The following is a 26,791-nucleotide window of genomic DNA, read 5'->3' as shown; positions in this document are numbered from 1 at the left end:
AACGCATGCAGGAAAAAATAAACATGGTGCAAGAAAACCGGTGCTGTGTGAAAACGGAACTGTGGAAACAAATTTTCATTCGTTTGGAAAATGCACGTACGAAACGCGCGCGCTCGGCCAAGGATCGAGATTCAGAGATAAGTGTTAACCGTTCCATGTCCGCTGTTAACGCACAGTAAGAGATCGTGCAGAGGAGAGAGGGCGTGAATGGGGTTGGGAAATACTAGGCTTTTGGGGGCTCATTTTGGACAGCTTTCGGCTCGGGTGAGATTTTCAATTTAAATTTATGAATTGTGTTAATAAGCCACAGCAACGAAATGCTTGGCAATGGTAAAGCCTTCGAGTATAAACATCAGCATGGAGGCATGTTTATGAAGGTTTATTTAAGATTGAAATTTTACCTCAAAAATTATTTAAAATAAGTTCAATTGGGAAAACAAACTTCAATATATTTCATTGAAACTAAAATTTACAATTACAAAATTATATTGTTGAATGTTGAAAAACTTGTTTTGCAACTCTTTTCAATTCATTCTGATTTATGGTTGGATATTTTCCTTAAATGTAACAATTTTTTTTGGGCAAATCATTTTTTTTATAATATTTCCGTCTATTCTAAAATTTTATTGCAATGCCTACTACCTTTTTTAAAAAAATATTCCCATATTTAGCTTCTTTCCACCATAATTCACCTTTCCATCTAATGAACACCGGAAACAACCATTCAAAATACAAATGGAAAAATGCTCAACAGGAGAAGGTAAATTCAACGAGCGAGTGATAGAAACTAATGCATTGCCTCGTAGGCCATCGATCATCAATTTTCCTGGAAAAGAAAACCGGCTTCATACACCTGTTCCCCTAGCCTAAGAGACACCCTAGACGGACATCGAGAAGTAACATTTTCAGTAAACGACTCAGACGCTACAAACTTTGGGGAAGGAAATGTACATTAAAATGTTATTTATTTATTGCCGAAACTTGTACCCAGTTTGATACGCGGCAACTAGCAAGGAAAGAGAGAGAAAAACAAAAGGATATATTGTTTTTATAATGCCAAGCATAACACTATGCAAACAAGAGCTGGCTTCAAACCATTCCACGCCAGAAAACCCCTGGAAGGAAGGTGAATCGTGTCGACTAAATAATTCAAATTTGATTATGCTCATAATTGCGAGCATGGAAAGGGTAAATTGTGGGGAATTTCTCTTTGTGGTTGAAAAGAAGAAAGTAAACATCAACCCCTATTAACTGTTGCGAAAGCGAGTTCTTCTACTATTCTTAAGCAGAAACAAAACCGATTTTCTTTCCCGTACCCAAATTCCTTCGCTCCCTTTCCATCATTCAGCCTCTGTTGCTCCTCGCCTGGTTTTTGGTGGATAATTGAATTTAAATCGTTTACCATCACAAAACGACCGATGGCCGGTGATAAGGGACGGTTTTTTGCATTTGCACAAACGTGAAACGAGATGCACTTCATAAATCACATCCACACAAAACCGACGTCCAACACGTTGCCTGACAAACGGGTACGGTTGAAGTCACCTACGGAGCGGGTTTAAAAAATGGTGTGCAATTTATTTTATTTCGGGTACGCTTCCCCAGCAGCAAAACCTCGACCGGGGTTTTGACAATTGGCAGCATGTCGCTGACAGTTTGAAATCACGATGAATGATGAAACAACATACCTGCCGAAACAAGGTTCCCTGACTTGAGGCATATTTGATCGATTAGCAGCGATGGGACGATAGAAACAAATTGGATTCCTTTTCTCCTATCTAAGTCTATACGATCATTTGTAACATAATGTTGTGCACTTGTGGAAAGTATATCGGTGTGAGACATAATCAATTATTGACTTTCGACATTTCCTAACGAATATAGAACAGGTAACGAAAAAACCTACTCCTTGAGTTAAATATTTCATAGACACCTTAATTGTACGTTAATTTTTAAGGTTGTTTTGCATAAATTTCCAATAAATCATCCATACTAACCTTTCGGTTTGTCCGAAAAATATTTGAAAAGAGGCTCTGCTTTGTTCTAAATAAAATGCAAAAACCCAAAAATCACCCACCCTCGATCAATTCTCGGCATATCGCGACCGGCGAAGTGCCTAAGAGCTCTAGTCCATATCCACACGACGCCACAGCACGACGTTCCGGACGGACGATGTGTGAAAAATATTTTAAATGTGCACTCAAATTATAGAAAATAAATCATAAGCCTCCCCGAAAAACTAAAATCTGTACCCGACAGGGTTCGGTGTTCCTTTTTCTAGGCCTACTTCCAGAGACCCTAACCCACGGAAAAGGGTCCTATTCTAAGCTCTACTACTTGGGAGAAGGATTTGAATATCGAATTCCGAATCGGGGAACGAAAGGAGTGCAAAGGGTAGCCTTCGGGTTGATTGCATTCGACCTGTTCGATGCACTTTCCCTCCCCGGAAGGGGTTTGGGATTATTTTTTTTTTCGGGTCCTGTATACGATCGATGGATGTCTGCCGCTGATAGTGAAATGCATACAGGTTTGTTCTTCTAAATGGTCCCAAATACACGCACGTCACGCATAACCAAACTCACCCACCCGAAAGTGTATGGAAAATTGTCTAAAAATATGTATTTTGTCTAAAGGAAAATGCCCGCGCGTCAGTCAATCGTCAATCGATTTGGCTGTTAAATAATGGTACGCGTAGCAGCGTATCGTTTCACGCATCACGTACAACCAATTGAGTTTTAGCTCACCGAGCTATTCATTTTTCACAATGAAATAATCCTCTTGCTCATAAAACGATTCCAGCAAAGGCAAGGGAAATAAAAACAAACCATTTCAACCTCACTATTTTATGCAATTGACAACCGCGAAGAAAATGCTGCCTTAGAGACGATGCGCATGATAACCTGCTTGACTTTCGAACGTGTTATTTATGGCTTCGAGCACAAATCATCCCCTAAATCCTATGTTTTCTGCTAGATAGAAATATATGCATAGTTTTGATGTGCTTAAAAGCTTGTGAAATGCGCATGAAGCTTGTTAGTTGCTAGATTTATGAACTTTCTTTGTCATTTAAATTAATCTACCTAGAGTGACCTATCTAGAAGATGACATTTCAAGAATTTATTTTCAAATTGACATCAGAAAAAAATTAGTATTATTTCGCATTGATAGTAAAAATCACAAAACAATGCGACATAGAAATAAAATAATTTACATCCATTTAGGAACGTGAACGATAATAATCGTTACGTATAAAATTGTTTGCAATAAACAACATTAATTGGTTGTAGTTAGGAAAAATGTGATCCGTGCGATGTAATGTAACTTTAACGTATCAATTCCCGGTTCAGCACACGCAGAGAACAATTTGTGGTTAATATTCACGCGATATGTTTTATGCCAAGGTACGTACCTTCAGCTTAGAATCTTGTGTGATCGAAGTTAACAATCACTGCACCACCGCATAAACATCCCAAAAAACGAAAGCGAAACGTTACATTACTATCCAATCGAACCCATCCGGCCGGAGTTTACGGGACTCACCACATGCTTTATTAGTGCGAGTGTCATTAATGGTGACGTTTTGTACACAACCAAAGTCGCCATCAGTTACCAATGGCCAAACGGCAGGCAAGCATAGCCTGCCAGTTTTTGGGTGAGTTGTGTTTTTTTCTGTTCCTATCGATGGGGATGGTAATAATAAAAAAAACAGCGTAATAACAATCAAATGCCGAAAGATCATAAGCATAAAAGTGGAACCTTAGACGAATGTGTTATTCATGCCAGTCAACTACCGGGCATAGAAAACGCGAGAAAACCACAATCGTTTCAGAGAGTGAAAGTGGAAATAAAGAAAGTGACAGCGATTCACAAATCAACCCCCTACAACCCCTCTCTCTTTCACTTACTTTTCCCACCAGGATACCCTTTCGATTCGGCCCATTTTATGAATGCTGGTAACCGGTAATTTCGATGCACAAAAAATACTATTAAACCATAAAAAAGAAACCTCTAACGATTACGGCCCGGAGCGTGTGTTTCCCTCCCTTTAGGAGTGGGGAACCTATCTTTAGTACACCTCCACAATTCGGTTGGATGCAAGAATACAGCCCACCGCCCAAGTGCAATTGACTGGGGCCCTTTTCTTTCAACGGTCTATTTGGTTTGTTGGTTTAATTTTGCGCCGGCCCAACAGAAAACTCCGATGACAGTTTCAATTATCTGAACAATTAATTTGCTGTCGTAAACATAAAAAAAGAAATTATGTTTATTTTATGCTCCGGTAATGTAGTACCTTTTTATGTTTCATTACTTGCTGCTTCAGAGCCGGGTTTTTTTGTGGTGAGAACGGGATTGTTTGGAAGAAATTGGGTACGGGAGAACGTACTTAAGGAGGTAGAACGGCTTAGGTAGAACTGTACGACAATTAAACTAATGGTCATTAAATTGTTTGACGATCAAATTATCGTACGTAAGCTATTGAACCAACAGTATGCAAACATACAGCAATGAAAGATGTTTAGATGGTGAAGAAAATATTTGAATTAGTTTTTTTCTAATAATTTCGTAGAGTGATTGATTGAGTGAAGAGTGAAGCTCAAAATCTTAACAGCTTAAGTGTTCAACACAGACCGGTTCTAACAAGAAATTACAGCACATTAATGATGGCGAATGCGAATTCTGAAACATGATAACTTAGACTTTGCAGCAAATTTGCCCAGACAATACCCAAAGTGGAGTATGCATAGCACTTATCTTACAGCTGGCACCGTTCCATCTTCCGAAGAGCTTTCCATTGGATAACTTTCCATAGGCCAGCAGTTAAAGGATTTTTTGAATTGAAGTTCTCCAGATATTCCTCCATTTTATGTTCAGTAATCTTCCGACGACTTTGAGCTTTAGGTATCTCTGAATATTGATCTTCTCTTGACGAGTCTTTTTAGAACTGAATGCATCTAAGTTGAGTTAGATATATGCTATTACCTGAGCCATCGTCCTCATAAGATGGATGAATATGATGGATATTTCGAATATTGGCAAATATAGTTCAAATTATAGTATCTATTTTATAAAATGTCTATACCTAATCAGGCTCTTGCACGACTGGAATCCATCCAACGCAAGGTTTCATGTTTTGTGCTTGAGAAATGCTGGCTTTGGGCGTGAAGTTGCCAGGATACCTAACAAGATCTGATAACAGATTATTCTTGCTGTAGATCTTGTTATAACGGGTAACCACAAAGAAAACGCCACATTAGAGAAGGAAAGGAGTTCCTTTCCTTCGAAATTTAGTTCTCTCAAGCTAAATATTCTCACGAGCCTAATCGTCAAAACTGACAAAGTTTGACCTTAGCTTGCTCTAAATAAAGGGCAACCTCAATAGAAAGCCTTAGAGTACGTAAGTTAATCTTGTACATTAAGTAACCCACGCAACTTCAAATGAATAAAATTACATCAAATGCAGATAAAACATGTTTTTCCCACAAAACAACATCCACTCAGCAACAATTCGTCAATGTTCACTGTCGGAAGTTTGTTCGCGCAACATATTCAAAAGCCGTAGAGCGTTGAAAGGGTACAAGGGCTAACAAACACGAAACATGTTCAACAATCTTAAATCAACTATATTTGTATCCCCGGTCCCATCCATCAGCTGGGCAAAACATTGGCCAGGTCAAAGCATAATCACTCAGCATTTCATCGAAACCGACAGCTTCAAGTGTTACACGGAACAGCACAAAAACGAACTGTTAATTTATTGGTGCCAAAAACACAAGACACCCTTTCGCATGACTTCCCGAGCCTCATTGGCAAAGTTCGCTGTTCACCATTTAGCAGAAGCGTCCTTCGGGTGTACAACACCCAACAACAGTGGTGTGTAATCAAATGCACAGGATGTATAATTTATTTCTGCCCAAAAATAGGCTCTCCCCACGAAAACTCCCAGATGCCTTTTTGTTTTACACGTCGATTAGGACTTCTTCACCGAAGAGAAAAACAGAAAGACACAACCAAATGGTATTTTTCGGCGTACCCGGTGTTTGCTTAAGGTGTTTCTATACTGTCTATCCTGCCCACCGAAAAAAAAGAAACACTATTATTTACAATCTTTAGTGAAAGATTTTCAACCATTCTTTACGAAACCGTACCATAAGCTGTCCGGATATTTGCCATAATTTGCCACTACCGACTTCCCTCGGAAGTCCCGACCAGCCCATCCAAACTGGCTTCTTCCGGCCTACTCCCAAAAACGGGAGGGAGGAACCCGTTTCTAATGATATCTATTTAACATAATGTTTAGAAGCGTTTTATTCATGAACTCTAAGGGGGCAACTGTACAAGGGGTCTATCCGAAAAATTTCGGCACTTTTGCAAGCGTCTCACCCGGTGGGTCATTTTCTTTGTCCGAAATCCTTTTGTCCAGGAAAGCTCGTTTTTTTACGCGATACAACGTCCAAAAAAGGCCACTACATATTTTATTTATTTTTTCAACTTTTGCCTGACAAATCGCGACCACTTTCCGTGAGCTGTTTGCTTCATTTCATCCACACGACACCACACCAACCACACTGGGGAAATGCAATTATTCCGTAATTTGAAAGACCTGTCCCATTCCGGTGGTGTGCTTTCTAAGGACTTCGAACCAAAACCAACACATAAAAAAAATCAACAACAAAATAGCAACAGCAAATGTTTTGCTTGTTTGCAATCTCTCTCTCTTTCTCTCTCTCTTACTTTCACCCAACAACAAGAGTGCATGGAGGAAAAAACATTGTACAGAATTTCAATTTTGGGTTTCCGTTCACATCCGGCCTTTGCTTTTCACTTATTTGACCACGGTAACTTCCCCAAAAACGAAACCATAAATTTCTTCACTTTAGTCGGACTGTTCTGTAACGCCATCGATATGCATCCGTTGCTTCTTTTTGCCTATAAAAAATAGGAAAAGCCTTTTTTTCTTGCTTTCTTAGCCATTCTATCTTTCCCGCGATTCGTGATATTTATTTGCTTCTGTTGCATTGTTTTATGTTCATTTCGCTCATGATTTTTCCGTTTTCATTGTGTGTGTGTTTTGTGATATCCCCGGGCCTTTGTCCATTTCAATTGCATCCGCGATGGGAATATCTATCACTTCCGGAATTTTTCACTCGTACTAGCACTCCTTGGCGCAACTCGTGAACGGTCGGTCCAATTATTTTGATTTATCCGCAAATGCATCACACCACAGCGAGTTTTGTGATATTTATTTACTGAGTTAAACTGTTCCATTTGGTCACAGTGAAAATAAAATTTATATTTCAATAATTTATCCCTTTAACTGACGGAAAGATTGTTATTGTTAGAAAGAACGATTATTATCTTATTTTAAATAAAATATTTTATAATTAAATATATTATCCAGCATGTAATGTTACATTAAAAAAAAATTAACATGCATCTCCTTCCTCTATATCACTCCCTGTTGACACAGCATTTACCTACTGTAATTATCCTAAAGATAGGTTTTTTTTATACTTCAACTTGTATTTACATTTGCATAAACTCCACTTGTTGAAAATAATTCATCCTTTCACCGTTCACTTCCGCACAAGAAAATAAAAAACGGGAAAACACGGAAGTTCTCTAGCGAAAATCCCAACATTAGTAGACGAAAAACGATTACCAAAAAAGAAACGCCAAAATGAAAGCAATAATCCAAACCGGTAAGTAAAGTCAAAGACGGTATGCAAATTAACCGCCGAAAATTTTCAACAGCTTTTCGCGCGTAAAATGGAAAAGAATACAAAGAAAAACCGCACACCAAAATATACACCACGTCCACCGTTTCGGCGGCAGTAAACTATAAGCCCTGCTGAGGGATGAGACTCCCTATAGGCGTGTGTCCACTAGACTTGCTGTTGCTACTGGGTCGGTAGTCGGTAGTGCAAGGCACCAATTTATATCCTCGATATTCGACATTTTGTTCATTCTTTATTCTTGTGAACCCTTTTTTCTGTTTGTTTGTTTTTTTTTTTGCTGTGCCAGGATCACTAGTTCCCCACAGAACTGGAGTGTTTCTGTGGACGTGGTCATTCTTAAGGTAGTATATGCGTTGTTTTGCTTTTTGCTACCATTGTCCATCCTCAAAACAACAAACAGTCAACAGTCGTTTGCTTATGGGGACGAGATGGAAATGGGTTTTGTTTTCTTTTATGTTCCGAAGTTCACTTGCTAGTATTACTTTTTTGTCTCCACCCTCAACTTCCGGAAGGCATCTTTGTGGATTCGAACGGATACAAAGTGCGCGAATGCAAATACACCAAAGGTGTTAAAACCTGGGGTGACCGGAAAGTGAAGTTTACACCACCAAAAAGCTGTCCCCGTTGCTAACCCCTCGCAAACTCTCATTCATCCTCTTCCTGTAACGAGTAGCGAGTGTTTCAGTAGGGGCGAAAAAAACAAAACAAAGTGTCCCCGTTTCATTGAGGCGAAAAGAATGGCCTTATTGGATGGTATCACACCTTCTTCCGAAACACGAAAGAACGGACCGGACACACAACAACTTCACAGCAGATACTTCACCAACTTCAAGCCCGTACACCACTGAAGTGGAATATTTATTCAAAAGGTCATACTTCCGTTTTCACACGGAACCCCCCTACGCACGGTGTGGAACGGTTTTTGAATTCTCGGTATCGGCTTATGTGTCCCGTAGATCGTTTGTTTGCAGATGACCTTACGGCTTTATGGTGGATCGTTGTCCGGAGCCCTGTGTGGACATCGGGGCCAACAGAATTCTCGACACAATTCGAATGCGTCTAATGGTCGGCTATTTGCTTTTTTCACCAGATTTTGAATTTTTTATTTTCAATTTTTCTTTCCAAACTTCCCAACCCCCCCTCTATCCGACAGAAATCGGGCAAGTGTTTACAACATCCGAAGAAATGCCCGGTTGCACATTTACACACAATACTAAAACGGTTTGTTACAAAAAAAAAAAACAACGAAAAAGTAAAAAATCTCAACACGAACCCGTTTTTTTCTATGGAGCAAAGGAACCTCCAGTGGAAAGCTTCCACATGTCAACGTGTCCTATCTGTGTGTTTTTTTTCTCCACTGACCGTTGTAACAATCCGATCCGAGGACGAAAGGCTCAAGGTGCATATTTATTGGCACCGAACCGTTTCTGTCCTGGCAAGACCTTCCCTATTTCCTTTCCAACGAATGGATATTAAAGGATAACGGGTAGCATATTTTTCCGTTTTCATTTGCATGTCATTTAACAATCGCTCGTTCAGCGTACGTTCGTTTACAATACGGGTCATCCTTTGCAGGGCATGTCTCCTTTACAAAAAAAAAAAAACGAGGGATATCACACCCATACACACCTGGTTGTCGTGCGTGAATGGTGCAAATTAGCATGCACCACAGCAAGTGAGTGACACTTGAGGTAAATGTTGGCACTCTATGTGTCCAAGTGTGCTTGATGTGTCGTACATGACTTTTTATAGCTTATCAAATCGGGTGTTATTACTCTCTTGTGGTGAAAGCGCATATGGTGAACAGTTGAACATGCACATTGATTACTACTTGCCAAACTAATGTTTAGATACTCATCCTCCGAAAGTAACTTCCTGTAACAGCGACACATACCTGTGAACAAAGAAGAAAGAAAACATTGTATTTAGGAGTTATTTTTACAATGAATTGTTTTTATTAATATTGATGTTAGAAATTGTTTAATGAAAAATAAGAATATTCAAAAGAATAAAAAAAAAAATAAAAAAATAATTGAAAACATAAAAAGACAAAGGATTGTAAAATTGAACTCGTAAAGATGAACTCATTCCTCGATTTTCGATAAATTGAACTAAAATATGTCGCAGTATTTTTATTTTTTATTTATAATTAATGATTACGGCTTCGGCCGTATTGTCAGCCCCCGAAGCTGAAGAAGTATATTTTTCACAAGGCATTTCCTCCTTTTATTTTACCTTATCCCGGCCATACTCGGTTAACATATGTCGTAGTGGATAAGGAAATTTGTAGAACTCAAGCAAATGGAAACCATTCTTTTTTTACAAAACTTTAAATAAGACAATAAAGTAATGAAAAAGAGTTGCAAAAGTTCCTGAAAGTGAAAAGGATTCGAGTTCTACACCAAATATTGAAGTTCACTTAAAACAAACCTCAGAAAAAAATTCTAATTTCATCAATTTTACTCGAAAATCTCAAAATTTTAAACTTTAACATTAATTCTGTAATTAATTTTAAATTCTTTACTTTTGCATAATTTTCAAATTCCTGTTAATTATCCAACTTTTTCTCACATTGTGGGGTTTTGTTTCCAAAGATTTTATAATTCCACAAAAACAAAAAAAAAACAATTCTGGTTTGGACATCTAGCGCATTGGTGTAGCAAATCAAATTTATCACCTAAAATGGCCTCAAAATAGATAGGAGAGATTAATTTATAGCCTAGGCAATAATTTTTCAAATCACACCAACGGTTAACCACCGGGAAAATGGGGAAGCATATACCGACCGCCAACCACCAGGGTCTGCTGAGCTGGGGTAGGCTTAGGCTTTCCACTTTTTCCCAGCATTTTTATTTTTCTCGCCCAGGTAATCCTCCTTTCGTTGGAGTGTAGCTAACTACGAATTTGTTTTGTTACTAGTACACTAAAAAAGCTACACTTAATGTTGTGTAAAAAAACGAAACATCGTTGAATAACAAGCACAGTAGATGTTTGGTGTCAAAAACGGGTGCCCAGAACAGAGGGCTTAGTTTTATTTTCACTTGCCCATATAGACGGGTGGCATTCGTTTTTGCTCGTACGTTCGATTGGATTCAAATTATCCACCGATAGAGCAACCATTAGAAAGCGCACCTTTGCCGCCACTCACAGCACAGGGCACACAGGGGGACACCTTCAATAAAATGTATCAACAAACGTGGGGTTTTGCGTTTCGTAGTACCCGAACCTGGGTACCAGTGCAATCAGAAACACACAATCAGGTGCAAGGGCTCATGGAGGCAGGAAGAAAAAAACGGCAAAACATGCAGTCCGCGCGAAAGGTTAAAACGCAAATAAATAATCAAACGGGGCCTCCGGAATTGCTTTCCGATAAATTGGCTTTTTCTCGTTATAAATATTCTACAAGCGCGCGCGAGAGAGAGAGAGAGAGCCTCGGTGAGTAAAACCCGAGGGGCTGAGCAATACTTTTTACCTATGGCCTACCGACAAGTGCAGGCCAACGATCGCCCCCGAATCGTTCGGCCCGAAATTGGTTGTGTGGCTGGAAAAATTTCCAAAATACCCCATACCGGAAAACCGTGTTCCTGGTGCATCACATGCACAATCTGTGGCTTGCGACAAAGTGCCAAAACTGGGGTTAGCCAGCACAGGCTAACTTGCACCAGCATACCAGCAAACGGTAGACCGTGGCACACTGTTTGGTATGAACGGCATCGATTCGATGCTGTTGCGTGGGTCCTACACACACACATATATAAACGAGTGGAAATTAATCATTTTCATAATTCAATGCTGATTACATCTATTCATTTTAATAACTCATCCTCGTGCCATCGAGTCTGGAGTCTTCGGCAACACGGTCATGCCACACACATTATTTGCAGCTACCCCAGTGCTCACACTGCCACACAGGGGGTTGGTGCGTGTGGGCACACGGAGTGTGACCATGTTGGTCAATGTTTGTTTATTTGTACGAACCGAAGCGGACGGTTGTTGCCGTGCCGTGTTCGTTTTTTAATGATTTTTTTTCTTCCCCTTCTTTCGCTACCTTCCTTTTAACCTTCCGTGTGCATGTCCTGGTTTGGGCGAATGTGTGCCCTGTGTCCATGATTCTAGTCCATAAATTTACTTCCTTCCGGACGTTGCGTTCGGGATGTCGAAACGTCGACACAGTGCCTGACCCGTACGATGGCTTTCCCCGATTTTGGCCTTTCCGCAGGTCCTGGTTCCCAAAACTTTCCAAAGTCGGGTTCGACATCAATTTTATTGTTACCGATTATGATTTATTAAGCTATCAAGGCACGTCGTCACTTGATTCGACCTGGGAGAACCAAGCCCATACAGGGCCGGACAACCAGAACGTTATATTTTACACTCATTTTATAGTAACCCGGTTACCTGGACGATCGTACCGATTGGCAATGATGGCGGAGTGTTAATATTGTATAATAAACGGTAAGGAATTCTAAATGGTTCCATTTCGTTGACGAGGTGAACCGGTGGTCACTCTGATAATGAAGAAAGCTACCGTCTGATAATTCATTTCCCGTGTGAACTTTGCAATTTAGTAGCTAGAAGCAGTTTTTTTTGTCATCCAAACTTTACACCAAGGGACCAGTTAGTTACGGTGCAAGATGTGTTTATCAGAAACCCTTTACATAAAAGGGAACATAATTTACACTTTTGACATTTTCTGTTTTGTTTATCCCGGAAACGATATTTTTGAACGGAAATTGTCACTCAATCAACGACATCGGTGGAATGTTTTGATCAATAGCAAAAATTGGACACTATTTAACGGAGTAAGCTTCATTTTTGTGATGTCCCAGGATACTGTGGCTGATTGTTCTCGTATGGGAGAAGCTTATGTTCAATAAATAATGGCATTAATTTATTGCCTTCAACGGATGGGATTGTTCATCATCCCAGGAGAATAATTAGGTGATGATACGTATCTTGCTCATGTTAAATTCCAAACGCCACAATGAGATATTTCAGGTCCCAGAAGACACCCTAAACTCTTAAGTTTATAAAATTAGAAGATGATTTTTAAAAAAATCATAATTGCTACTATATTTGTTATCTAAAATTTTATTACACATTTTTTTTTCTTAAAAATAACATATGGAAAATAGTTTTTATTTTTCATCACAAAAACATAACAAATAACCTTTCGTCTAAAATTCATAACTTTGCTCAAACAACTATCGATTTTGAACGAAAAATGCAATTTCCATTTAAAATTGGATTCAATCAATAGATATCATTTAGCACCCAACCATCATGTTGTTGATACAAGCTAAGTTGTTGCACATGCACTTACAACACAACACCCACTCGTGTTTTGTGGGTTCGTAGAAACACATACACCCCAAAAACGTAGACAAATAAAAATCACATGCAATAAGAACAATCCCATCAAGGAAAATTATAATTTGACACCGTCCAACAAAACAAAACAACTTCTGAATACATTACAATCTGAAATGAAAATCGAGGGTTAAAAAGATTGACTGAAAGACAATCTTGTGAGGAATAAATGGCTCAAGCACACAAAGGAAAACCCGAAAAACGAAATAAGACAGTGAAAAACGTTTAAGACGCTTTCTATCGAAAACGTTCACAAACCAAAAGGGATGTGAAGGTTACGTGGTTTTTGCAATGTTTTCCCTACTGTTTAGTTTTCTACTGATTTTCGTTCTGGTGGCGCTTCTTCGTCAAACATTGCTTAAACTCATCGTTCAACTATGTTGGGCACTTGTTCGGAATGGTACAAACAAAACAACAAGTGAAAAAATCATAATAATGCATGAAAGAAACGCTTACACATCGTCACACGAACCGGCCACAGCTAGAGCATGTAATGCAATCATAGGAAATTCGTCGAAAGCGCTCAACCCTGTGCCAATGGAACAGAAACGCACACACGCCACCGTACAGAAATTCCTCCTCCCAATGGCGGGGAATGTTATCGGTTTGGAAGAAAAGCAAAATTATGCACAACCACTTTTGCTGTGTTCTTTAACTAGCTTTTCTTTTTTGTTCCCGAACGAAGGGCATGAACCAGTGTCACGCTTGCAGTGTCACGGACCTATTCCAGATTGTTCAATTGTCGGCTAGGTGGAATCGGGTGGTCTGAGGTTGGTTTGGAATCGGAGGGAGTCGCAAATAGTCACACATCAATTTTTGAAACGTCTTATTTATGCAATTCCAATTTACCACCTTTCCTTCTGTTGTGTGCTTATCGTGTTACGGAGCATTGTTTTTTTTTGTTAAGCGGGCGTATGATGGAACAAAAAATTTTTCTTCGGATTGAATGGATGGAAAAATCATTTCTTTTTGGATATGATTTGATATTTCTTGTTACTTTTTCTATGCTTCTTTTTCTATGAAACTGCTTAACACATATTGCCAAAAAAAAATCTCATGAGTGTTCTCTGCTTGACCGGAAGCCGGTGAGAAAAACGTACCCGAACTCATTGTTCATTAGGGCAAGAAAGAAACAAAACCCCAAAAAGCGATTGTCTGCGTTCAAGTTCGGTTGTTTTGCCAAATAAAGCTACCACGAAAATGATTCAAATGAATGCGAATGAGCCACCGTTTTGCCCCGTTGTCTTATTGGGGTGTACCGTCGTTGTTTACCGGCTGCCTTGCAAATGGTAAACACATTTGCCTAATGTAATTATTTTCACTACCAGACTACTATTTTCCATTGCCATTTGGCATTTTCGTGGATGAGACTGGGAAGTGTTTTAATTAAACATATGCCTGAAATGAACTGAAATGATAGTTAGAGCGTTTTGTGGGAATAATTTTGAGTTTGTTTAATATTTCGTAAGAATTTTCGAAAAAAAAGTTTGATAAATAAATTTAGAACTGATATGAAAACAAATTTTAAACCTGATCTTTTCTTTTTTATTTATTTATTTATTTATTGTAAATAATTCTAAACCAAACAAGAAATTTTCATAAACATAGGTTTATTAAAACAAAGACCTTCGTCCATCAAACACCATTTCCACAAGCGATTTAAACCCTACAGACGCGAAAAACAGAAAACCCCTTAAATTATCTCACAATCTTTTACATTCGCTTCTTCGGCAGACCATCTATTACGGCAGACGGGGTAACATTCTGTTAACAAATTACATTTATGAAATTAATTACTTTTTATCTAGATGGAATTATAGACCTGAACCGACCAGTTTAGGTATCGTCATTCCAAATCCGGTTGTGGGTGTAAAAACACGGCAGTAAAGCCATATGCTTCGCTTCGGGCAAAAACATTGGTGCCGGTTCTGAGTTCGTATGGATGATTTCTACATACACAATAAAAACAAAAATGGGATATGATATTGAAAATATTCTACCAGTGCTAAAGCCACATGAAGACGCTGTTTCAGACGCTTTTTTTAATCCGCTTCAGACTAGAAAAAATAAGTAAACCAAACAACGAAACTAGTGCTAGTAATGGTCTGGTGGTGTAATGTATGAGTTTATACGAAAGAGATTTATTGCGATGCACCATCATCATATGTGAAGGAAACCGTTTATCTTGACGAATGTGTGTTGGTGGTGAGAAAAAGAAAAGGAAATACAACTTAAACCGATTCATTTGTTATTATTCATACTGTCTGGCTTCAACCAAAAAATCTAAAAAAAAATAATAAATTCATTTTCTTAAACATCAAGAGTTCAATACAACTCTACTTTCCTTTTAAGTTTTTCATTTCCCAAAAACAATACTTAACTTCAAGCTGAGCTTCCCGTCCGAACTACTGTCACCCATCGGCGTAGCTCTCTAAAGTAGCCAGTTTAACATTTTATTGCTTCTTCCGTGTTCGTGCCCCGTAAGGACATTACATCCCAAGTGAGAAAGGTGTCACTTTCGAAATAAAAACCATCTCTCCCCCGTGGCGGTTGGCGACGTGAACCCTGTTGACAGCGAATTTGCCTGCTCAGACCAGTTCAGCAAGCCAGTTTAACGACCGCACAGGCGACGTACCTTTTTTTTTTGGAGGGTAGACACAGAACAGCCACCAAAAAAAAATGGCCACCGACACGTGCTCCACGCGGGAAGTGGATATTTCACAAACATATAAACCTACTTACGGTGTCGTAGTTTTATTGCTTTTACTTTTATATTTACGGCCGGGAAAGACGTTCCAGAACACAGCTGCACCGTTTTGACCAGTTGCCTTCGGGAGCCTTCAAGAAGCGCTAGGAGTATGAAGGTTACTGGTAGCAACAGTATTCAGAACAATCGATATGTCACGCAGTAGAACGCTTCTGAAGAGGCATCGATTACATTTACGAAATGCAAAATAAGACGTTGAAAGAAACGCTTAAGCTTAAACCTTCCATCTCGTAAAGCTTTGGATTGCTTTGGCAAGTGAATTCTTCTTGGAAACAGCGAGAAATGCAAACGGCTTTTAATATCGATTAGATATTGCTGGGTAAAGCTTTTTCCACTAAAACATATTTAAAGAGTCTATGTTTGAAGTAGTGCAAGAGGCACAAAAAAGGACTATAAAATCCTCCTATTTGTAAAAGAGAAGTGAGAGAGACACCCCCGACATAAACCGCTCCGAGCGTTCCGGATCCGGTTACGGTACGGAAGAATAAGCGGAAGTAGCACAACTTTCAAACACCGGTGACATTTATTGGTTGCATATGTGTCGACGGGTAAGTAACGGACCAATTCCGGCCATTCATGACTCTTCGTCATGCACGCTGCCACACGGTGTCGGCTATGGTCAACGCTCGGGATCTAAGAATAAATGCAATCGGAACGATCGTTCACTTCTAGCAGACTGTTACATGTCTGGTGGATAGGTGTGTATAAAGCTGTACGCCTTAGATGGTGGCCTCCCCCAGGTGGCGAGTAATACGGACAAAACCCATATTGGGTAGGTTTTAGAACTGACAGAACACTTTTATGTTCTGGTGGGAAAACGAAAATCCGTGCTGGCAGTTGCTTTACCAGCTTGTACATTTGTGAACTGCAATAGTTTGCTAGTAGATGGGCATACTATCATTATATTAACCTCACATTCCCAGCTCATCAAACATTCAGTGTGAAGCGAATAGGTCCTCTAGATATTGAGAAAAGTTGGAAATGGAAACCCAACAAAAAATCCTTTGACATCCTTCAAGAATATTCCGAAATAACTTAAGTATCAAGTAAAGCTGAAATGCCGAAAAATAACACATTCATTTCCCAAAAACATTTTTCAAGTTGTTTTAACACGTGGAAGAAGTACACGCCACAGGGGAAAAGAAACAAGAACAGACAGCAACTTTTAACAAACTAGCTTTTACTTGGCTCGATGAAAACTCGGTCGCCGAACTTCAAATTGGCTAGAAAAAAGTTAATCCCAATGGCGTGCTGGTTTTAACTGTCCGATTCAGACTCACATTCATTACATTACAAATTGCTATTTTTCATCAATCCTCACCTTAAAAAACTGTGCCACTGATGCGAGTCAGTTTGCATAGAAAAAAAAACACAAACGCTTATGGTTGTGCAACAAAGTTTACTTTTCGAGCAAAAGGTATGAGGGAAATAGAGGAAGAAATGTAAACTTTTCCTCGAACACACACACACACACTTGTGTGTTTTGTGAAAAATTTAAGTTTCTCCAACCATCGTGGAAAAGGATACGAATTCGCGCGGATACTATGGATTATGATGGCTGGGCGAAAAAATCGAACCGACAAAATTGCACCAACGGAAAGGGACAAGTCATATTGGACAGAAAGAGAGAGAGAGGTACAGGAAAGGAAGCGGAAAACAAGGTTGACTTTTCACTTACAACCGATCCGCTTAGCACAGAGCTCGTTACAAATGAAAACTCACGTCGAGGATTCGATCGAAGCAGGAAGGAACTGGCAAAGTTCCGAAGAACGAAACGAGTTCAACTTTCCGTTTCTTTGGACTTTGCGCTTTATGGAAAGTTTTTTCCTTACCTCCCTTTTTTACTCATATCCTGACATGCGAATTGTTTGTTCTTTCGCTTTCTTTTCCAATTCGTTTTATTATTTCTATCCCCAGCACTTTTTTACCTTCCATTGCACCCAGCAACTCAATCCAATATTCAACATTCGGCAAACGAACTATTTTCCTGGATTGAAAACATCAGATGTAATTGATTGTTTAACTTGTTCGAGCTCTTGGCAATATTGGTTTACACTTGAACTAAAACATTTGCACAGTCATAATTACACTCACGCGCCAGTGGAATAGGTCGATGAGTTAGGGATTGAGAAGAGACAAGATGCACGAAATACGTGGCTTCAAGATGAATCACGGCTTGCGACAATAAGTGACAACATAGGTGGTAACTACGTCTCCGGAAAAAACGCCATCTTTGTGGTGTATATCCTTGAGGACAAATAAAGAAGTAAGATTAACAGCAAAGCCCTTGAACTTAGACACTCTCAAGCGTTCTCTGAAGCATTTGGATTAAGCTGTTTTTCGATCCTCTTTGAGAAACTCAATTATTATATCATCCAAAAGTCTCACCATCAGCAACGTCAGCAAGACTAAATCGCTTGGATGTGAACGCGAATAATCAGCAGCAAGTCAGCAAGAGAATATCCAGAGTTTTCATGATCTTGGTAACGAAATGACGTATAATCAAGACACCAAGATGGACGTAGATACCAAAATTAACAAGGCGAGAGTTGCTTTCCGGTGTTTGAGAGACCTAGAACAAGGAACAGATTAGTCGACGCACTAAGATCTAAGACTAAGCACTAAGACCTCAAGATGGTGCTGTAGCCCAGTCAAACTTGGAGATATATCAATATAGAACACGAGATGGCTGCAGTTATTTATAAACAGATGCCTGCGGTATATAATTTATTCTAGAGAGCCCCAGGACTGGATATCTGGTGATAAGCATCACCAAAAGTCAATAGGGACTGAAATTAGGGGACTAATCTTTACAAAACGTTCCCGGCCTCAGCTTCAATAATGAATAAAAGGAGGAGAAATTTCTCACGTCACGAAACTCAACGAGCTGAGATATCTCCCCTGTGACATCAATTCAAATCATCTTGAAAATCTCCTACCACATCCATCACCCGTACTTACTACTTACTTGCATTCAGTGGCATACTGGAGGTCATGTTGAGCCCGTGCAACCGCGGATGGCCCGCATGCATGCCGAGGTAGTGCCGCGTCAGCATATGGTGCGGATGGGCCGGATGTGCATGTGCCGCGGCCGGATGATGCGCTTGCGACTGTTGCTGGTGCATCGTGTGCATGGGAGGTAACGGTGGAGGTATCGGTGGTTGATGATGGCCAGCTGAGGAGCCACCCTGTTGCTGCTGCTGTTGCGGATGGTGGGAATGGGAGGACATTTGGGCAGCGGCTTGCTGCTGATGTTGCTGTTGCTGCTGCTGCTGCTGCTGCTGCTGTTGCAGGCTGCTCATTGTGGGACCACCGTGGGCCGGTTGCGGCGGATAAAGCATACCGTGCCCGGCCAGTGGATGATACATCCCGGGCCGGGCTTGGTGATGCGGTGGTAAATGCCGATAGCCGGCCATCATGGAAACCGGTGCGTGGTCCAGCTTTCCGGCGTATGTGAGGATGGGTTCGGTATCAAAGCTGACGTACGACAGGTGTACGACTGTTCGTAGATTTTTATTTTTACTTTGTGCCTTTAGACGTTGTTCTACTACAATGTTTTATTCTTCATTTCATTTGCATTTTTTTAAAACAAATTCTCGTGAAAACATCCCTTAAGCAATACAAAGCTTAATCAGCGATTAAACATCACCACTAGCGGACATCACTAACCAGCAACTTCAACAGTGCTATTTGTTTTTAGCTTGTCACGTTTATATACTCAACAAAGCTCATAATTGAATTCATAACCACTCAATAGCATGGCTAACCACCAGGTGGCACATTAATCCTCTGCACATACACACACTCAACTCAGCACTCTCAACCCGTGTCCACAGTCTGGTCAATAAATCAAGCTTTTTTTAATGATTCACTCAGTTTAAAACCTCCTTTCCCGTTGCTGGTTCTTTCACGTCTTCCCACAAGCAAGGGACGTGTGTTTTTTTCTTTTTCTATTAAATGTCACGTACGCACCGGTTGGATAATGTAGCACGATTATCATTAATATTACTTTACTATTGTGTTATTAATATATGGACGCTGTTCATCCATTTGCTTCGCGCGCATAAATTACCCTCACATTGTCTTCGGTTAATATCATTACGTTTAAAAGTGTATGAGTGAGGGGTTTTATTTTTTTTTTAATTTTCATCCGCTACACAGGCTAATAATTATGTTATTATGTCGACCCAATCGGTCAAACTTGTGCACAATGCACAAATGGGTTGCAACCAGAAACCGGAAACCTGGCGGACGCAATGCCGAACCGTGACACGCGCGTGTGACACTAAGCCGCACGTGATGTTCGTTTGCACAAGCGAACTAACAGGGCTTGTGTGTGAGTGTTATTTTTGCTTGCGTGACGAGTTTTAAGTGAAATATGTGTGGATTTTTTTTTTGTTTTAAACAAAAACCCACTTCTAATGCTTTTCAGGATGGTAAGTTGTCGCTGTGCGTTTGCTTTAAACACTTTTTTCTCGTATTACTACACGATGTAACGATGTTGTGTCACACGTTTTATTTTCTTCCATTTTGACATTTTCATTCAACGAATGTCTTTCGGTAATCCTTTCGTTTACTACCCAAAAAGTCTCGTTCCAGTACACTTGGACACTACTAACTGCTTGAATTCCGTTCACTGCACAACAACTCACAATGGTCACACAATGGTTCACTTCACTCACTTTTGCTATTGGCTGAGAGTTACACTTTCTCCCCCCAAAAATACATGCCACCGATGTTGGCGCACTCAGCGATGATTTATAATTGTTTTAACGTTTATCGCTCAATCTAACATAATCTAAAATGGAAGTACGTTTAATTGCTGTCGGTTACTGGCTCTGTTTTTTTTTTTGCTTCATCGGTACGGTTCTGTTTTGTTTCTCGATTTGCTACTTGCTTGTCCATTAGCACCAGCAAAAACGGATAAAATCCCATTGCTACCGGTGCTAATGGGCTGTGTGTCGTTGGTCGTTCGTATACGCCACTAAACTCTTCTCCACCATCTACCGAACCCACGCCCGGCTAAGGATCGATCACGAAAGCTTCAAACCTAATGCTTCACACACAATGGAAGGCTTATGGCAATTGAACGCTTCTCTCACTGAACAGCAAACACGCGCGCACACACACATAAACCGAACCTTAAATCGGTCAGGATATTTAATTACAAGTCATGCAAGGACCGGCGTCGCACGTGAACTTACGTCGCCATTTGTCGGCAAAAGCGCAACACAAAACACGATGTGTGCAAGATGATGGTTTCAAGGTTTTTCTTTCTAAACGGTGTGGAGGCAGGAGGTGGGATGGGGTGAAATAAATCCGGATAAGATAATGTCAGCAGTCAAGTCGCGCTTAAGCGCACCACACAAGCTTTCAATCCGGTTCAATCTAATCTGCAAAACACACCATAGCCCGGCCGTTCCGAGTTTGATACGGAAATATGATATATGGCAGTTCGAGATTGTGATAACTCAGCCGATGGGGAAGTTATGTTGAAGGGAGACCACTGTTCGATGAATGAATGGTTTAAAATATCGATTCGGAATCATATTTTTACCACGTGCTGCTCGTGCCAACGATAATTCCTATTATTATCAGTTCATTGTATAATGTTCAAGTCGGCGTTTGGACAATATGCTTGTAATATGTTTAACATCGAACGTGGAATTCTTTTGAACTGTTTTTGTGTTGTCTCTTTTAAGTAATATCTATTAAAATAATATTATAATTAATAATATTAATATGCTGATATGAGAGAGGAATCCTTCCTCAGAAAATGTGAAAAATTCCTAACCAAGTTTTAGTTCAACTTTAACAAAGTCCAGATATGTTAGAAACCCAATAAATCTTGAAAATCCTGTGAAGTGTCCATTTAAAAATTATTCATATTTTTAATAAAAATATAACATCATAAATACAACAAATATGTTAGCTTTCCAGCGGTTTAAAAAATTACGCAACTTAATTAACGCAATTCGATATAAAAACTTTTTTTCTTGGGTACGGAACAAACAAAACCATGCACTCGTAAAACCATCGTATAGCCAAACAAAATACACAAATTATGTTCCCCTGCCCAAAAACACGTACCAAAACGAATGTTGCCAATTTCATAAATATCTAAACTCTCAGCAGTCATATACAATCTCATTAAGCGTCACGTAAAGAGACGTAAAGAAACAACGAAATTCAACCCCATTTTCAAAGACTACGGTAATCTTCACTACCCCTGTTGTATTTTTATTTTATTTGTCCCCAAAAGCATACAAACAGAATTTATCACTTGGTTTAAATTTATAATCAACGTTTGGCTGACCAATTCGATTTTCACGTAAGTAAACCGCGCATAAAACGGGACAGATAAATGATTGTTCCTTCTGGTCGTGCATCTGGTTTCGCGCAATCCTAAAATCACCCCAGCGTACATACTGCTGTCACGTAATAGCCTTTAATTTGTGTTTTGTGTGTTATGTTTTTTTTGCTGTTGCTTGATATTTTATTTCATTTACGCATAATGTTCCACACCGTACGCACAATCGGGAATATCGCGAAGTCACATTGAACGATGGCGGTTCTTGCACACAAAAAAGCACACACACACCCCATGGAAAGCAGATGATCCTTGTTTTCTCCTTGTTGTTTTTTTAAAACTGATTTCCCCCCTTTTACCGATTCTGCTGTACGATTACGTATCCAAAAATCGTGGTAAAAATTCTCATCAACCCTGTTCCGTGTTTTCTTACGCTTACGGTTGCCTTTTAAAATCGTAACACATTTATTACTGTACACTTTACTGTTGTTAATATTTTCTACCCACTTTTATGCTTTATTTGTTGTTTGACTTTATTTTTATTATGTTGCACACTGTACACGGCATGGTTTCATTCTTTTTGTTGCGCTTTTATTACCATTTTTCAATGGTTGCGATTTGCCTTCACACACCTGCTGCTGTAACTGCAGGCCTGCAACTGTTATCCTTTTTCGCCTCATTTCGTACGTGTAAGGTTTACTTTTGTCATTATATTTTATTTGTTAACGGAAGTGTTTTGAGATATCAAAAATACGTGCACACACAAATTCCAACACACGCGCAAAAGGTACATAAATATTTTAAGGATATTTTGCTCCTTGCAACGAGCATCCTTCTACATCGATCTCGTATGGAGTTGATTTGACATAATCTTGTTCAATTAAAAATATTGTACAAATAAAAATAAACTCAAAAAATATGTTTCCTAAAGCTACTATCAACAACAACAAAAATCCAATATCAATAAAAACGGGAAATTTCCACTAGGAAACCTCCGTACTTAACTCTTTTCACTACCGAAAATAAATCTCTTTCCTTGGTAATAATTTCTCACGCCAAACAAACGCCCGGAATGTTGAAAACAAGTGCGAAAAAAAACACAAATGAACATGATAAATGGCAACACCCAAACCCGATGTATTACCACACAGTTCCATGCATGTAACTTCATCATCAGCCATCATCAGTTCGACTACCTAACCGCACTGTTACCATTTCGCTTACACCAGGAGATAACCAGTCAACTTATCGGCTGTTTCTTTTTTGTCGTCTATTTTATTTATGCCCTGCTGAAGAGTGAAACTCTCTTCCTTTCCATTCTTTTCTTCTTTCACTGCCAACACACTGAACTACAATTTTTATTAGCGTTCAGAATTTTATTACTCTATTTACACGCTTTCTACGATCCTGGGACAGTAGCGCAGCCAAATAAAAATAAAGCCAAACAAACAGTACGCGGGTGGAGACTTGTGCGAATCAAAATGGACCATTGAAAACGAACCCCTCTTTGAATTGGGATCGACCCGTATGCTAGAACCAGCAAAAAATCACCCATTTTATGTCATGTTTGACTTTCGATTTCTATCGATGAAAAAAGGAGATATTTTCCAATCTCTCTCTCCCTCTCTCTCTTTCTTCTTTTGCCTCGACACAAAATCGAATTCATTTGCACCCGACCCATATTTAAAGGATGGAGACAATTTTATTTTTACGATGCCACTAGTAGACACTGTCAACGAGCGCTCAAAGTTACACCATATGGTTTGGCATACGGTTTTTTCTTAGAGAGCACTTTCAACGATTCAAATCTGGTTCGAATCATTTCAGAAATTTTCTTCTTCTTTTTCTTATCGATTTAAACTACCTTTTCTTCTCGTAAGCTTTATTCGACGGACACATAAAGTGCCATAGTTTATGGCTGGTTGAAGTGACCGAAAAAATGACACTTAATCTTCTCTTTATCTGTCCAATCTTTTTAACACTTTCACAATTCTTTCACATTTAGTCTCTGGTTTTTATATTTGAATGTTGCTTGCCATACACTACCAAACGAAAAATTCAAAAAAAAAAACATATATTGGAATTTGCATCTGCCTTTCCCGACCGATCGTTGTCTTCAACAATTTAATATTGGACTAATTAATTTACGGTTTATCATTTCCACTCGTAACACAAACAAACGATTCGGTTTCTACATTGAACCCTTTTGTCAACTCACATTCGGAACGGAACTTCACAAGAAAAAGACTAGCAAAAATAAAACATAGCCATAACAAAAGGGCCGCAACGAAACGCGACGACAGCGCAAAAATCACTGCACGCCGAAAATCTGATTACACCGCTAGAGACCCCACCATGGTACATGGGAGCATCAGACGATTACGATTACATACGGCTTCACTGGGATAGGTTCGTGGATGAGGATGTACACAGTGCAGTGCAAAATATTTGCTGAGAGAGCAAACATTCTATTTGGAAGACTTTGACATTAAATATCCAACAAACAAACAAAAAACTCAACTGATTTTAAATGTATTTTTTACAAGATTTTACAAGATTGTTTTATGACAAATTAACATAATTATTTAAAACGAATTTTTGTGAATTAACAAGAAAAACTTGCTACATAATTTCCTTCACTGTAATTAATGAAATGGCCGTGTACTACAAAACCGGTATCGCCATCATCATCATCATCATGGCGATGTGTTTGTTGCTTCCACGCTTTCCCAGCTCCAGCTCTTATCTGTCTTATCGTTTCGTGTATCTAGGCTTAAATCCAAACCTCATCGCAAAGGTAGCAAACGTCACGATAAAGGAACGATGCGCTAGACCGTGCTGACCATACCACTGTCTTTACGGTTGGTAGGTCCCCTGTAGTTACTTCCGATACAATTATGGAAAAAAGCAGGAAAATATTCAACCTAAAAACCCTCCCTCTCCTTCGATAATCGGTATCGTTTGACATCGCGTGCGGGATAGTTGCGGGAGTTCGTCTAATTAAGAAAAAAAAAACACATAAATTGCCTCAAAATAAATCTAATCACACCATTTACCAGCGACTTGGTTGCGAAAGTTGTTTTCAGTTTTAATTTAATTTTGATTAGTTTCAGAGGATTTATTCCTTTATTTATTTAAGCATTTTTTTTCTTCACCCAAGATAACACAATTTGGTAATTGAAGCAAACACCTTGAACTCGGCATAGTTGAAATATAATGTCTCAGCGCCTCACACAGGTGAGTTATCATAATTGCTTTATTTTATATGCCGCACCTATCATAATGTTGTTTTAAATAGATTCTACCATTCTACACCGGATTTCAACACCGCGGGCATTCTCACTATCTGTCTGTGATAAAAACGGGGTGGCAAAACAAAACACTGGTGTGTGACAAAATGTGGCAAATATGAAAAAGTCGACGCATAAAGAGAGTATACGAAATCATATCACATCGCTCGAGTGTATATTTTGTGGTATAGAGGAAAACTGAGATAATGTTCTCGGTGGGTAGTAATTAAAAATTTGCTGCAAAACAAAAGAACCAATGCGTAGAAGGATGATATAATTAGAATATTCAAGGTCACTGTATGGTGGGTGTAAAAATTTAGTTTTATTAGATTAAATTTAAAAATTGTATGACTTTAAACAATTTGTGAAATATTGTTTCTGAGTATAGAAATTAAATTTTATTTTATATTATTTTCAGGATATGGCAAAACACAAAATGGCTTGTAAATATTGTACTTGATAAATGTAGTTTCCACAGAAGGAGAATAAAATATAATATATTTAAAAAATTAAAAAAATCTTCAAACAAATCATTTTTTTTAGGAAACTTGGATATAAAAGTGTTTTAATTACTCATCAGCTCATTTCAACAGAATACAATAAAACAATATTTTCTTCCCATTCTTCCATCACTCGGGTTAAGATCCAAATTCCACAGAGCAACCATTACTCATCGTCATAAACAACCTCGAAACCAACCATGCCGCACGTACGAATAATAATTCCACCGGTAAAGCAGTAGGTACCAGATTGCGATAAGCATTACAAGCCATTGTGACTGTTGTTAAACAATACACACATACGCCCACCCTTACTACGCACTTGCAATCCTCGAATACCGCTGTGATACCAGTACGCCGCACGCCAACAAAACGGTGCGATGCATGGACCGAGTAGCAAGGAGTAGCAAGGAGAGAGAAAGAGAAAAAAGGAGGCAAAAAATGCAATCGAAAAGCCAAGTGCACTCCATTACGCAACAATTTGGACGAGCAACATAATCCGCTTGCTTTATGTTTCATAACTCATCATTTCCACTGTATCGCAAGCAGTGAAGCAGAGAGTGATAGTAAAAAAAAAACACACACACCAACCGGCATCACAAGAAAATAATGCCCCAAAAAGAAGCATCTCCTGGACGAGGACAACAATGGTTTGTGTCCTTCTGTTTCGAAGCAAAAAAAAACCTCGTCGAAATGTATTTCTCGCGTAAGGGAATGAGAAGAACATGGGACCAGACGAAGGGCAATGATAAATATTTATCAACAACTATTTTGATTCATGTACTGAGCACGTATGATAAATGTCACTTGGCAATAAG

The 26,791-nt window shown here is 39.2% G+C and overlaps 1 protein-coding gene across 26 annotated transcripts in view; it reads right to left on the bottom strand.

Moving 5' to 3' along the window:
- LOC125767566 (uncharacterized) overlaps nt 1-26,791 on the bottom strand; it is a 183,468-nt gene that overhangs the window by 54,032 nt on the left and 102,645 nt on the right. The window contains exons 1-2 of one of the 26 annotated variants that reach the window (XM_049434276.1): nt 24,402-24,605; nt 18,842-20,671 (exon numbers count right to left, since the gene is read on the bottom strand). The exons of 23 other annotated variants lie outside the window; for them this stretch is intronic. In XM_049434276.1, the coding sequence (XP_049290233.1) occupies nt 18,842-19,292 (451 nt within the window). In that variant the 5' untranslated portion in view covers nt 19,293-20,671; nt 24,402-24,605. Of the gene's footprint in view, nt 1-18,841; nt 24,606-26,791 lie in introns of those variants that run through there. 2 more of the 26 variants (XM_049434275.1, XM_049434274.1) reach the window with 2 other exon arrangements.

The sequence above is a fragment of the Anopheles funestus genome, chromosome 3RL (assembly GCF_943734845.2).
Source record: "Anopheles funestus chromosome 3RL, idAnoFuneDA-416_04, whole genome shotgun sequence".
Lineage (NCBI taxonomy): Eukaryota > Metazoa > Arthropoda > Insecta > Diptera > Culicidae > Anopheles > Anopheles funestus.
This window is presented reverse-complemented; position numbering and strand designations above follow the sequence as displayed.